This window comes from Macrobrachium nipponense, chromosome 10 (assembly GCF_015104395.2).
Source record: "Macrobrachium nipponense isolate FS-2020 chromosome 10, ASM1510439v2, whole genome shotgun sequence".
NCBI classification, from domain to species: Eukaryota; Metazoa; Arthropoda; class Malacostraca; order Decapoda; family Palaemonidae; genus Macrobrachium; species Macrobrachium nipponense.
In genome coordinates, this window is record NC_087204.1 from 25974676 (window position 1) to 25990047 (window position 15372).

At 39.6% G+C, this 15372-nt stretch overlaps 1 protein-coding gene across 1 annotated transcript in view; it reads left to right on the forward strand.

Annotated features, from left to right (window-relative positions):
- The window catches only part of LOC135223495 (STING ER exit protein-like), a 40228-nt gene extending 32850 nt beyond the window's left edge, over window positions 1-7378 (forward strand). The window contains exon 5 of the mRNA XM_064261937.1: window positions 6854-7378. Within this exon, the coding sequence (XP_064118007.1) occupies window positions 6854-7003 (150 nt within the window). The 3' untranslated portion in view covers window positions 7004-7378. The remainder of the gene's footprint in view (window positions 1-6853) is intronic.
- Window positions 7379-15372: the final 7994 nt, after the last annotated feature.

Consider the following 15372-nt stretch of genomic DNA (forward strand, 5'->3'; position numbering starts at 1 on the left):
ATTTGTTTACGTCCGCGCGTTACGAATTCATGCATTATTTTGTGATAATATTTTCTCTGTGTTTCTTTTATTGTTTTACAATGTGTTATATACCAAAATGATCGCAATTTAGTGTACATTACAGCGAAAAATAGTAACTTGTTACCTTTAACCGTTTTGCGCACAGCGCAATTTGAATACAATTATATATGAAATTTCGTTTTTGCGCTATCATATATCGCATTATTTATATATGATAATGATAATTTTTTTCATTTCTGATGGTTGCATGCTAAACTTCAGCCAATGACAAAAAAAGGAGCCAAAAATGAACTCTTAATCTTGAAAACTAAGCGCGCTGTGATTTTTTGAAAAAATATTTTTTCCGCTTCCGCTCTCACTCTGAAACACCTCCGGCACACGGGAGACAATTTTTTTTTACCGCTTCGGGGTAAGAGGGTTAATGATAATTTGTCTCTTTCTGAACCTTCCCCTCCACCTGTCCTTCTCAGTCCTAATCTTGGTTCTCTCACACCCGTACCCAATGCTGTGGCCAATTTAGAGGCAAGAGTCGATCAGAAATTTTCAGTCATGCTTCAAGCAATGGAGAAATTAGGAGCGTCCGTGAAAATGGACAAGGTAAGTGGTGAAGTGAGTGCAAGTGTAAGTGTGGTGGAGGTGGCGGCTGTTTGGCCCACTGATTCTCCTAGGCAAAGGTCCTTGTCAAACTCCCCAGAACCTGGGAGGAGGCATGCTGGTAGCCCAAGGGAGGTTAGTGGGGTCTGCCCACAAGCAGTCGCCCCCTCAGGCTATTCTGTTGAGAAATCCCAGATTGCAACAGAGCGCCATTGGAAAGGCGTCTCTAAAAAGTACCGTTGTCGTCTAGTGCTTTCCCGCTCCGGGGAGTCCTCTCCCAGGCGCCAGTGGCGATTCCATGACGAGTCCCATCCAATGAATAGGAGGGCTCGTAAGTTGTCTCCCTCTCCAGTCCCCTGTAAAAAGGCTAGCCCTTTACGGAAGGGACAGCCTTTGTGTAGTTTTTGGGACTCTCCAGAGAGATTCTCTCAGGATACGGCAGGAGAGGGACGTCGTAGTGAGAGGATCACATCCTCTAAGTCGAAGTCGTCGTCGAGAAAGTCTTCCTCTACCAGACGTTCAGAGGTGAAGAGTACGGGGAAGAGTAGACTTCCAGAGATGTCTTCAGCACTGGTCCACACCTGTGATACTGAAGGACAGGTAAGACTGCCATCAGTCCCTCCTGTAATTCCTGAGACTTCTGGGAGACATCTTCAGCGTTCAGAGCATGAGAACCCGCCGACTCCTGAGCGCCCATTGGCGCCACAGTTTGCCCGCTCGCCAGAGCAGCCTTTGGCGCCCGGAACTTTTGTGGCGACGCTAGAATAACCTTTGGCTCCTGAGCGTCCATCGGTGCCCAGGAATACAGTTGCAACCGAGCGTCCACTAGCGCCAGAGAATCCACGAGCACCCGAGCGTCCAAGAGCGCCCACTAGCGCCCGAGCATCCACAGTTATACATATATGCAACCAAGTGCACAGAGGGACCAGTCTGAAGCGCTCGGACAGCCTATGTCATCAATTTCACTTTCGGGCCTACAGACAGGACTTCAGGTGATGGCTGTCTCCGATCATTCTCTGTCAGCCATCCAGAATAAGTTGAACAGCATTTTGGGCTTTATTCAATCTGTGGCGCCCCCTATCCAACCTGTAGAGACCTTATCACCTATTTCTTCAGCTGAAGAAGAAGAGAAAGGAGAAGAGGAGGATAAAGAGTCTTCTCTCACTGCCTTATATAAAGCCTTGCTTTTTTACTTTGTAGACAATTTTTCAGATTCATTCTCGCCAGTAACCCCTACGTCTCCAGTGTCTTTTTACATGAGGGACAACCAGGAAGATTCCAGGAAATTACCGAAACTAGTACTGTCCTTTTCGGCTCGAAAAGTGATAAAGGAAATTAACCTTTGGCTTGAGGATAAGAGGGATCAGGACAAGGTCAACTTCTGCTTCCCTCCTCCTCGTCTTTCAACTAGGAGACACTTGTGTTATGAAACCGGAGAAGCTCTCTCTTTGGGTGTGTCTGTCTCTGCCCAGGGAGACTTCTCCGCGCTTACTGGCTCGGCGAGTAGATCGGCTTTCAACTCGGCCAAGATAATGTTTACGGCGTCAGAATTAGACCACCTCATTAAGAATATCTTTAAGGTATTCAAAGTTTATAGTTTCCTGGACTGGACAGTAGGAGCCTTGGGACGCAAACTGAAGAGCTATTCAATGTTGAGTGAGGAAGCTTTTACAGACATTTCGGGTATCCTAAAGAAGAGAGAACTATGGTGTTCTTTTTCATCCAAGGGAGTACTATCTCGTACCCAGAAGTCTGCCTTGTTGTATTCGCCCTTGGATAAGAAGCACCTGTTTCCAGAAGAGACAGTAGTGCTAGTTGCCTCCGAATTGCAGAAGAAAGTAACACAGGATCTTCTCTCGCATTCCACTAAATGGACTAGAGAAAATATCCCTAGTGTACGCCCCTCCCCAGCCAGCCGAGGACAACCCTTTCGGGGCAGGGGATTCGGTAGATATTTCCCAAGATAAAGGGGCAGAATACGTTTCACCCTTAAATCTATTAAAAAATCCTCAACCAACCGCTCGACCAAGAAGTAGTGTATCAGTCCTTCGTGCGCCAGTAGGAGCGATGCTCCATCAGTTTTGGGAAGAATGGGAAGCAAGAGGGGCGGAACCTTGGATCGTAAAGGTTTTAAGAGAAGGATACGATATTCTGTTCAAGAGAAAGCCACCATTATCAGGCTCTCCGATAGCTTTGACAGCTTACTCAGAAAATTCAAAGGAGTTCATCGCCCTTTCAGAAGAGGTTTTATCTCTCTTGCAAAAGAAAGCAATAGAGTTAGTAGAGAAGCCACTAACACCGGGGTATTACAATCGTCTGTTCGTTGTCCCCAAGTCATTGGGGGGATGGAGACCCATATTGGACGTAAGCACTCTGAACCTTTATGTGCAAAAGACAAGGTTCAAGATGGAGACGAATCAGTCTGTCCTTTCATCAATCCGTCAAGGGGATTGGATGATCTCCATCAATATGGAGGATGCATATTTTTACATCCCAATACACCAAAACTCAAAGAGGTTTCTGCGTTTTGTCTTCAAGGACAAAATATACCAGTTCAGAGCACCGTGTTTTGGGCTTTCGACCGCACCACAAGTGTTCACTTGAGTGCTAGCTCCCATTGTGAAATGGTTACATCTAGTCGGGATAAGGATATCCCTTTACTTGGACGATTGGCTTCTCCGGTCACAAAGGAGAGGTGCATGGAGGACCTTCAGAAAACTATGACTTTAGCTCAGGATCTAGGACTGATAATAAACAGACGAAAGTCTCACTTACTCCTCAGTCAGGAATTAGTCTATTTGGGGATGAGGATCAACTCTGTGAGTTTTCTGGCTTTTCCATCCCCACTAAGAATAGTCATGCCTACAGAAGGTAGTGAAATTTTTAGTTCTCCAGGAATGCTCTGCAAAGGAATGGATGAGTCTTTTGGGCACTCTATCCTCAATAGAACAGTTCGTAACACTAGGAAGATTGCATATGAGGAACCTACAGTTCTTCCTCAGAGCGAATTGGAACAGAAAGAAGCTTCCGGACTCTTTTGTGTTCCCTATCACACAGGAAATAAAAGAGGACCTACAATGGTGGAAGTTAAGAGACAGACTTGCGGAAGGGAGATCCCTCCTCCCGCAGAGCCCCAACCTAGTGTTCTTTTCAGACGCATCAGATCAAGGTTGTGGAGCGATTTTAGGGGAAAAAGAAGTATCAGGCATTTGGAATGCAGAACAAAAACAGTGGCATATAAATTGGAAGGAACTGACCGCCATCCACTGGGGATTGCTGAAGTTCGCAACAAAGTAGTGGCGATACACTCGGACAGCACGACAGTGCTCTCCTACGTAAAGAAACAAGGAGGGACACACTCGTTTTCTCTTTGCGAGACAGCAAGGAGCCTGCTGGTATGGTCGAATTGGAATCAAACCACATTAATTCCGAGGTTCGTTCAGGGGAAACTCGATGTTCTCTCGGACAAACTGAGCAGCAGGAGGCAAGTACTTCACACGGAATGGATGATGAACCCAGTGGTATGCCTCGAATTGTGGAAACTCTGGGGGAAACCTATGATAGATCTGTTTGCCACAGCAAAAAACCATCGTCTCCCCCTTTACTCTTCACCAGCCCTGGACCCAAAAGCATGGTCGACAGATGCGATGCTTTTGGACTGGTCGAACAAAGACTTGTACGCTTTTCCTCCATTCAAGATGGTGAGAGAAGTCATCAACAAATTCGGAATGCATCACAACGTTTCGATGACTCGCATTGCTCCATTCTGGCCAGCACAGGAATGGTTTCCAGATCTTTTAGATCTTCTAGTGGATTGGCCAAGGTTACTTCCTCAGAGAATAGATCTGCGGTTTGTGCATTAACCTTGGGGTTTTTGGCAAAAAAAGAGATCCCGTCCAAATCGTGGCCTCGTTCGTTCAGTATCAAAAACCTCACGGACTTGGTAGGACTGGAAGAAGAAGAGAGGTTGCTCTGCCCGGTCAGAGCTCTGAAATGTTATTTACAAAGGACAGAGAAAGTTCGGGGCCCGTCCGATCGTTTATGGTGTTCGGTAAGGAATCTGGCGTGCCCGATGTCTAAAAATGCCCTAGCGTTCTTCTTACGTAGCGTGATTGTAGATGCTCATTCACAAGTGAAAGAAACTGACTTTAATAACTTTAAGTGAAAGCTCACGAGGTAAGAGCAGTGGCAACCTCTCTCTCGTTTAAACACAATCTCTCTTTGGACTCGATTATTCAAGCAACGTATTGGAAATGTAAATCAGTGTTCGCCTCGCATTACTTGCGTGATATTGAAACAGTATATGAGAATTGCAGTACCCTAGGTCCGTATTTAGTGGCGGGCACAGCATTGGGTAAGGGTGTGTAGGAAGTCATACCTTCCTAGCCTATCTCTTCACCTTGAACGAGGTTGTTGAGTTTTTTAGGGGAGCCTGTTTAGAGGACGAGCCATGGCTATACAGCCACGTCCCTATGAGTTAAAATGAGCGACTTCCAGAGGCAGTAATCAAACTGTTCAGCTCTCTTACCAGGTAAGGAACCAACAAGCATCTTCATGGATGCTAGCTCTAAATATATATTTTGTATTTATTAAATTTTAAAAAGTTATGAGCATATCCATGGATCCCACCTCCTACAATGTGGGATTCAGCTATGTAACTACTTGGTAAGTTGCATACATAAAAATGGCTTTTTTATGATAAAATAAGATTTTATGTATACTTACCAAGTAGTTACATGATTAAAGCCTGCCCTCCTCCCCTCACATGGATAATAGGGCATAAACAACTGATTTTCGGACGGTGTTGGTTCCTCACTCAAAAATTCTAGCTGCCGACGGTTTCAGAAACTATAGCTATGTAACTACTTGGTAAGTATACATAAAATCTTATTTTATCGTAAAAAAAGTAATTTTTCCTCCCTGGCAGGCACTACCAACGAACAACATTGGAGGTTCGGTAGTTCTTTTGAGAGTTATTGTCCTCCAAATTTGGCTGAGTCACTGGCATTCACTGATGTCTATAAATATCCATGTTTTTAAGGGTCTTGTCAGACAGAACTCCTTTGACAGTCGATTTACAAATGTTAATATTATTGATATTGCTGCTGACTTTTAGTTCAGCTTCATGTTTTTCAAATTACCCATGCTTTCCATTTTCCTTCATTTTCATCAAAGTTCATTCTTAACTCTTATTATTTTACCGTAACTAGCAAAGATAACACGAGTTTTGTAGTCACATTCCAAGGGAATGTGCTCTACATGTAACACTTTCCAATTATCCATTCCCACACTGGTAGGTTTTCAATTTGTGATGACTACCCTGAGAGGTAGTGCCACCACTGGAGCATTCCACATCCATGGTCAGGTTCATGCCAAGAGTTGTCATTCGTCTCAAGGACTTATCAGAGGTTGTCATCTGTACCAAATCATCATCAAAGGCCCCAAGGGTACTTGAATCCTTATAGTCACTGGTCACAAAGGATCAGATAAAAAAAAAGAAAAATTCAACCTGAAAACCTTAAAAAGATATCATCAGCCTTTCATGAAGTTTATTTTTCCACCAATGGCACAAGTGTGAACTTACTCCCAAATGTTTTTTTTTTTTTTTTGTGTCCATACCCTACACCACAGGGGATGGCACATCATAATTAGAGTAGCCTAACTGTAAGCCAAACTTGCTTGTTAGGACTGAGACTATTACAAGAATACAATAATCCGTACTCTAATAATGTTATGGGCAAACCAGATAGAATGCCGAGTCTTATCCCCAGAACCAACACCCTCTTGAAATCTGTGGTCCAGCCCTGAAGAATAGTTCTACCCTTGAGCTATCAATCTAATATCTCTCAGGTCCAAATATTATCGGGTAGTTTATGGTCCTAACACAGTTCCCAGTATTTAGTTTCAGACATAAACCCAGTCTAGCTATGGTATACTTGCCTATTTATCAAGTCCAATGGATTTTAACAAAAGTGGCAAATTCCAGAAAAATTAATCTGAAGAAATATATAATGATCTATGGGACTTTTGGACTCAAACCTGGGAACAAATTCCTGGGTTCAAGAGCCCCTTCACCATGTCAAGGCTTCTAAGCAGCCTCATTTACATTGCTTTTTGACTATGACTTCTCTCTCATTGTCTTTGGGTTTGGTGATGATGATGTTTTTGTACACCAATGATTAGTAAATTAGTGCACTGATTTTATAGATTTTGTCTTAATTAAGCTGCTGTATTTCAGAGGGAAGTTGCCGATTCTTATGCCAACAATGCAAGGATTATTGAGAAACAACTTGAGCGCAAAGGTATGAACAAGAGGAAAAGCTCCATTTCCAATGAGGAAGGAGTGCCGACTACAAAGCAAGTTCGTGGAACCCTCATCAACCAGTAGAGAAATTTTTTAGCTCACAAATTTATATTTTTGTAAGTTTTGTAATGTAAATATGACTATGTAATTGTACAGTAATTCATGTCTGTAATAAGGATTAGCCTTGTAGTTCCATGCACCAACCATTGTCGAAATTTACATGGAAGTATACATTTTCTTGGTGATATTGCATTGTAATTAGAGAAAATATCCTTTTTTATTGTCTATTACGTTTAAGAGGTTGAATTAGATACCGTATAGAGAATATAATAATTATTTTATCATCATATCTGTATATGTAGGTGCACTACCCCTATATCCACTATCATTTGGAGGTTTTTAGTATTTATTGTTATTAAAAATTAATAGCTGCATCAACATGGTTTATTTTACATTTCACCTTCTGTGTTTGCCTTATTCCTTTTTAATTCAAGAGAGTTGAGAGATTGTATCATCAGGATATTTCTGTCATCAGGACATTTATGAAGGATATGAACTACATCACAAAAGTAAGTGAAGCATGGTTTATGAAATGAGCTTTGTGAATGGTATTAATATTTCAGGAAATGATCTTATTGCATATGGAACATAGTGGATTACTCTAGACTAAGGGGATACTCAAATGGCATTGGCAAACAGAAAAGTTGTCTTTGATGTCATCTTTATTCTTAGTGCTGTCTTACCTCAAGATGCCAGTTTGATGTGATGGCTGTGCTGCTGCAGTCTTGACTGTTGAAGGGGAGTGAAGATGTCACTGGTGTTCTGGGGGTTTGCCTTTCACACTAGTTCTCAAGGGTTTTCATTCTGGGTACATGTTGAAGGTTTATGTGAGGTGTATCGGATATGTCTAGGATGCCAAGGTGACAGGTGTCAAGTGTCATGTCCGTAGCTTAATAGCTAGAGTGAAGCAGTGTTTTGTTGAAATATTACCATGGGTATCTATGCATTGGTTCTTAATGGTAACCTCTTGAATGTGGAAAAATGTCTACTGGAAGTAATGCATTGTTCTAGTCACAAATGTAGGAACTTTGTAATCTGTAAATAGCTCATTGGTGTTGGTAGACTCTGCATATTTTCTTTATAGTATCATGCCAGGTGGGCCAGGTTTTTTTTTTTCAATAGGAGACACTTATATTTTTATAATAAATGATGAGCTTGATAGTTTAGTACAAGTTAGAAGGGATGACATTGGAGGTGATGCTACATCTCTTAACACTTGGAGCACATGTGCTCTCTGTACAGTGTTTTTATTTGTAATATTTCCTATTATGTTAGGAAAAGTATGACTATGACACATTGAGGGCCTTTCAATTTATTTATCAGTGTCATGATAGGAGTATCTGTTATCAACTGGAACTTGTGCTGTACAGCCAGATTGTTGACAGGTGTTGTGCCAGGAGGGGCAATAAGTAATCTGTCTCATTTGTAGGCACAGGTGGGACTGTGCTTGTAACTGCCAGGGTATTAGCTCCATCCACTGAGACCAGATACCCAGGTTGTACCCTCACTGGGACATGAGTCAAGGAAAGGAAGTTGCCTCTCTGCAGTATAGCAGAAATGATACAATCCTTGTATAGCTCGATGAAGAATTATTAGTATTCAGTAATTTAGTCACACATGTATGACAGAATAATTCAGTGGTCAGATTAAGATAATGATTGATATGACAGAAGTTGAGTAAATGCTAATAAATGTGATACACACTTTGTTCCAAAATGCTACTATTATGTTGATTCTCATTGGTCATATAGTATTTAACTTTGAAAATGGGTATAGATAAAAGTAAACATCCAGTTTTTCATTTAGAAACACTATTTAAGAAGTAATTTTTATGAGATATTTAATAATGGAAAAAGCCTACGTAACAAAAAAGGGGACTATTTTATGTGTATTTATAGCGTTAAATGTATGAATAGTATCTATGTACAATTTATCCATAAAACCAAGTAACTTGCTCAATTATACTTATGCATCAGCACATGGATAAAACAAGTTTGCCCTATAGGGGGTTTAGTGGCATCAGTCATCAGTGCACCTCTCATGATGCACTGTAGGCATTATTTAAGGGTCTTTTTAGTGTCCTTGTGGCCCTTATCTACCAACCTCTTTCATTCCTTGTACTGTACATCTGTTCATATTCTCTGTTCTTCCTGTCTTCCTGCAACTGCAAGGTTTTCCTCCTGTTACACTTTTCAAGCCTTTCCACTCTCAATTTCTGTTCCAGCACTGAATGACCTCATAGGTCCCAGTGCTTGGCCTTTGGCCAAAGCGTTATGTACCATGAATCTATATTAGAAAAAAATCATTTATTTTCTTTATATACAAGTCATGATCATTGCTTGGTAAGACTCCCCCAACTAACAGATCTTATCCAATGGTTTTGTAGTAAAAGGTTCTATTCCCACTGCCTTCCATTATGCAGTCCAACTGCTCTTAACCAGTATATACTTAGAGCAATTATGGAGTTTTCTCAGAACTCCTATTTTTTATTTTTTCACCGTTTTAAGCATGGAATCCTTGAGAGCATTTATACACCATCTGTGGTAATATGAAGTCTGTACTAATTGAGCTTCCTTCACTCCTCATTTTTTTTATTCATTTTTTTTCTTGCCTGATCTAGATAAAGGCAGTTGATAGCCTTATTTTAAAGATATTAGCTCTGTAATGTAAGGACTTTTTTATGCCATTGCACGCTTAAAACAAATACTACATAACAGCAAACATCCATGTATTTAAGTATATTGGCCTTTATTGGTTTAGTGTGCATATCTAGGCCATATATACAATACAGTATTGAACTGGAGATTGACAGGAATTAAAAGTATCCAAGAAATTTCTAGAATTTTCTTGTAGTTAATTCTTTCCTGTAAGTTGCTAACACTGTACGTATTTAGATTTTTTGAGCATAGTACTCTGACACAAGGAGTACCAGCTCAAGCTTTTAATCGTGAAAGTAGAATTAATGAAGAATTGTGTCTTTTAGAAATATCAAGATGTTTTATATAGTATACTACTGTAATTGCAGAGTTGTTTCATCTTTTCTTTACTTATAAAATAGTGTAGCTATGCTTGTCCTGTAACTTTGGTATTTTGCTTGCTAAACGACTTATCGGATCATTTTATTGGTAGAAAGTATTATTCTTATATCAAAGATAAATCCTCTGTAATATATGATGCCGTGCTGAAATTTAGTAAAATGTTTAATTTTTGCTTGGTATAGATTTTCTGAAAGTTAGATGGGAAACAATATTTTGTGGACAGAACTTTAATATATTTTTGGCAAAGCATTTTACTCATTCTTATATAAAGTCGTATACAGTATTAAATGCATTAATTCATGGACTGACATTTAGTTCTGCTCCACGTAAGTTGTGTTTTTAAAAGGCTGCTTATTGACTTTAAATGTGCATTTATCATCTGTTTACAGTAAACCTTAACAGACTTCCATACTTGGGTGTCAGCTACATTATCATAATTTTTTTTTATGTCAAGCAGTTTTAAGCAGCTCTCTTAAATTGAATGTTAAGTGTAAAGCACAGATAACTTTAGATTATGAAATGTGTGTTATTGCTGCAAGATATCTAGAAAATGTAAAGTGGGGCCATAATTCAGGTGTGCTCAACAGAAAGCCCGACTCCCATAGTGTCTGTTAAGTTGTGGTGCAACTGTAATAAATTATTTACACTTGTGTTGCTTTTATCAATCTTAACTCATTTTTCTTGACTCAAAGTTGCTTTTCTCTTATGTTATTTTGATTTTTTATATAATTCTCTCTCTCTCTCTCTCTCTCTCTCTTGGAATGAGGACTAGTTTTTAATTAGGCCACTGTTTCTCTCTCTTCAGTTTTTGTGCTCTACTTTCCTCCTTTGAGTGTAAACATGCATCCCTGTTTTTCTACACCTTTTGCACCTGGCTCTATTGGTAATGGAAAGGATCTTAGTTGTTCTAGCAAGGTCTGCATGACAAGAAGTATTAGAAATGTACATAAATTTTAGGTAAGTTTTGGAATGAGTTTTATATTTTTATGTAGGACGGTTTGATGATTTTGTTTTATGCAGGGGAAGGGATAAGGCTGGAAATAATTTGTTAAATTTTTTGTGACTGTACCTGTATTATTATTATTAATATTTTGTTTATTGTCTGGCTGTGTATAATTTTCAGGCAATGAAAATAGTAGGTTATTGAAAACCAGACAGTGGACCACTAAAGTTTTGATGAATGTTTTTTCTTTTTTTTTTTTTTTTTTTTTGCAAAAATATCTTTCTATTGAGTGCTGATGTTACAAACTGTCATTACTACTGAAGGTCCATGATTGACCTCCCTTTACTTTAGTTGCATAATCGGTTTTCAAATAAAGTGGGTTCATTCAAGGTCATCATGCTGAACCAGTCAAAGTGGCATTTGCTGTAAATTTTTTCCTAAGTAAGAAAACAGGTATTCATGTACATTTAGTGAACAGAATGCAGGGGAATTCAACTGCAAATTGAGACGGTACCAACATACTGTTTGCCATGCGTGTCATTTTTCCCAAGACTTCATTGATGTGTAAAAGTTAATTTGATTTTCCTTTGTTAGAGGTTTACATAGTTCTTGAGGTCCCTTCAGGTGGGCTAAGTGATTGGCTTTTAAGTTCTGCATTCTGCATCAAAATGTGACTTTTTTTTAGATATATATATAATAATAAAAAAAAAATATATATATATATATATATATATATATATATATATAGATATATATATTATATATATATAGATAATATTATATATATATATATATAATACTAAAAGGTACCTACAAACCTTGAGGTTTGGTATTAGTTCCCCCAAGATAGGAGAGATTGAAGAGAATTCATTTCTTGTCTACCCTCTGAGGAAAAAGTTGTCGTAAGGCCTTCCTTGCAGCTGGTCATTTTGGCAGTGTGCCACTCAGGTTTTGTGCTGACTTTAAGGCCTTTCTGTATTGATGATTCTGCTCATCTGTTAGTCATTTACTGTGCAGGAGGGCTTGAACATTCTGCTAAGCAACTTTGTGGCTGAAAGAACGAATACTAGCAATGAAAATTGAGGTTTGCATCGTTAGGAATGGAGTGAAGAGTGTGTGTGTGTGTGTGGGTGTGTCACAGTACAGATATAAAATTTTTGAAGTGAAAATATTAAAATGTTTCTAAGAATGTAAATTTTGCATTAGCATCATATGAGCCAGTTTTTGTCCCCGACTCTTTCCGATACACCTTTCAAACCTTTTACTGTCAATTTCCATTTCAGCATTGAATGACCTCATAGGTCCCAGTGCTTGGCCTTTGGCCTAAATTCTATATTCAACTCAATTTAACTCATTAGCATTCAAGACGGGATGGCTTTCAGTGCAGTTGTTCGATCAAGTGTTTACAAAACTTGAGAAATGTATGAAGTATTTTTTTGTTTCTAGTACTGTGTATGATAAATTGTAGTTGCATTGAATCGTTTTGAGGATTACACCATTCAGTGAATATAGTATTAGCTATTAGTAGTAGTTGCTCTTGAATTAGCATAAGTATGACGAATATAATGACTTGCCTTTCTCGATTAACTGTAGCAAAGACTTTTGTATTACTGTATTTCTAAATAATCCAACACTTAATGTGAAATTAAATACTACAGCAACAAAAATCCAAATGAAAGTTCCCTGTAGGGGGTAGTGCCATCAGTGCACCTCATGCGGTTCACTGTAGGCATTACTTGAGGTTCTTTGCAGCGTGCCTTCGGCTCTAAGCTGCAACCCCTTTCATTCCTTTTACTGTACCTTCTTTCCTATTCTTTTTCACTATCTTACTAATTGATTCATAGTGCAACTGCGAGGGTTTCCTCTTGTTACACCTTTCAAACCTTTTACTGTCAATTTCTGGTTCAGCACTGAATGACCTCATAGGTCCAAGTGCTTGGCCTTTAGCCTAAATTCTATATGCAATTCAATTCTAATTAAAGTTAAATGTTTAAGTAACTAAAATCATTCATGATATACCAAGAGAGGGAAAGCTGTTAACAAGAACCATTGTTTGTATTGAAATATACTATAGTTGGAACACTATTAACTACGCATCCGATTCCCAGCAGGTGTTTTGGGGATGAGGCTGCCAGGCCCATGCCTATTACCACCTAATGTGTCCCACCTTTCCAAGGAGTTGAACCCAATCCTCCTTCCCCCCCTCCCCTCCCCCCCCTCAACTGCTGGACACAGTGTCCCATAGAATAGTGTATTATAATTAGTATACTGTATACAGCTAAAAGAATGCACATCTGGTCTAAAAAAAAATATTTGAAAATATATGAAGCAAGGAATATAGTTCATATTATTCTGTTATTTACTAAACCTAACTCTAAGGGCAAAGGTCATGATAACAGGCCTAAAATACATAAGAGAACAGACTGAATGAGTAATCATTGTAAAAATATTAATAATTACTATAGAAATACATGGGGATTAGGAGAGTAGTATCTGCAAGTAAATAAAGATTACTGGTGACAGCACCAGCTGCTGATAAATCTGAAATTTAGTGGAACTAAATTATGATAAACGTAAGACATTATATTATAGACGAGGCGTCTTACTATTTGAAATTGCATACCTGTAGTAATGTCATCATCTGTAAATCCATAATGTACACAATACAAGTTGGCTCAGAATTAAGATTGTTGTATAACAGTACGATTGTATAACAATATGAACTAACAGTTGAATTTTTGTCATGAAAAATAAAGCTATTTATCATAGTTTTCTTGTCAGGTCTTTTAAACGGTTAGTCCACCCCCCCCCCAAAAAAAAAAAAAAAAAAAAAAATTTAGATCTAGGTAATAACTGCGTCATGTATTTCTTTGGAAATTACAGTTTCCTATAGTATTCGGGTTGTATATTAAGAACCGTTATTTTTGGGGGGTCGACTGCAATTAACCGCCAGGGGCTAGTACTAAACACGGCGAAATAGTACATGACGTCCCAGTCCCTAGTGGCTGTCGTATTCGCGGGAACGTTCCTTGCAGTTCGTGCGGAGTTACTGTCTAGTATTATCACTTCACCAACTGTAAACTGTTACCAGAGGTAACAGTTGGGCAAGAGAAATATTCAGTTACTCAAGCTATCTGGTACAATTTGCTAGGACACTTGTTAGCAGAATTAGACCACTAGATAGTTTTCAAGTTTCAGCAGAACGTAACCGAAGCACTGAACAGAACAGTGTTGAATTTAGGTCAAAGGCAGAGCGCTGGGACCTAAGGAAATTGCGAGTATAAAGGTTAAAAGGTGTAACAAGAGGAAAACCTCAAAGCAGTTGCACTACGAAACAATGGCGTGGTTGGTTTGGTGTTTGCTTCTCACCTCGGTGGTCGCGGGTTCGATTCTCTGCCATTCCATTGAGGAGTGAGAGATGTGTATTTCTGGTGATAGAAGTTCACTCTCGACGTGGTTCGGAAGTCACGTAAAGCCGTTGGTCCCGTTGCTGAATAACCACTGGTTCCATGCAACGTAAAAACACCATACAAACAAACAAACAGAAACAATTGTCAGGGGAGAGTGGTTAGTAAGATGGAACGAAGAGAATATGAACGGAGATACAGTACAAGGACTGAAAGAGTCTAGGCACCAAAGGGACGATACAAAGACCCTTTATAATGGCTACAGTGTACCGACGGCACTGCCCCCATACGGAAGTAACTAATGCACTGATGAGGAAGATAACCGGAAATAAGCAAGTATCGAGTAGACGCTGCAGAGAAGTACACGGCCCAGTGTTCAAAAGATTATACGAAACAAACAAATTTTGTTGAATAACCTGTAGATACAATACAATTCCTCATGCCGAGTTCCCCTCACGTAGGAAATTTTTTTTTTTTTTTTTTTTACATCATGCAAAGTAACCTTTCATGTCTATAGTTCTACTAAAAGTTTTTTTCCCAGCTAAACGTATTAGGTATGAACCACTTACCTCCATTTATTATCAAGGGCCACGTCTTTCCCGCCGGCGTTTGAGAGCGCTCAGCTGCTCCTTGATCTCGCTCCTTTTCTTGCATTTTCTGCCAGGCGGCTCCCTCCCGCCGAAGGATTTCGTGTCGATCCTCCGAGGCAGAGCTTCCCCTGTGCTCTCGATAACAGTAACTTTGTTTTTCGAGGACCACCTGACGAATTTTTACGTCCTCCTTCAGCCGCCTTATTTCTTCGGCTTGTTTCCTCACCTTTTCCTTGCGAGGGAGTCCCTGTTCAAGGTCCTGTGAATCCTTTTTGGGTTTGTCTCCGTGAAACTGTGCCAAGATGAATAGGAGGAACTTGGCTTTGTAGTCACTGTCACACATCGTCAAGAAAGACTTATGAGACGGGCGATGCACAGAGCCACAGACGACAAACTTAATTGTTAGCCACTCAAC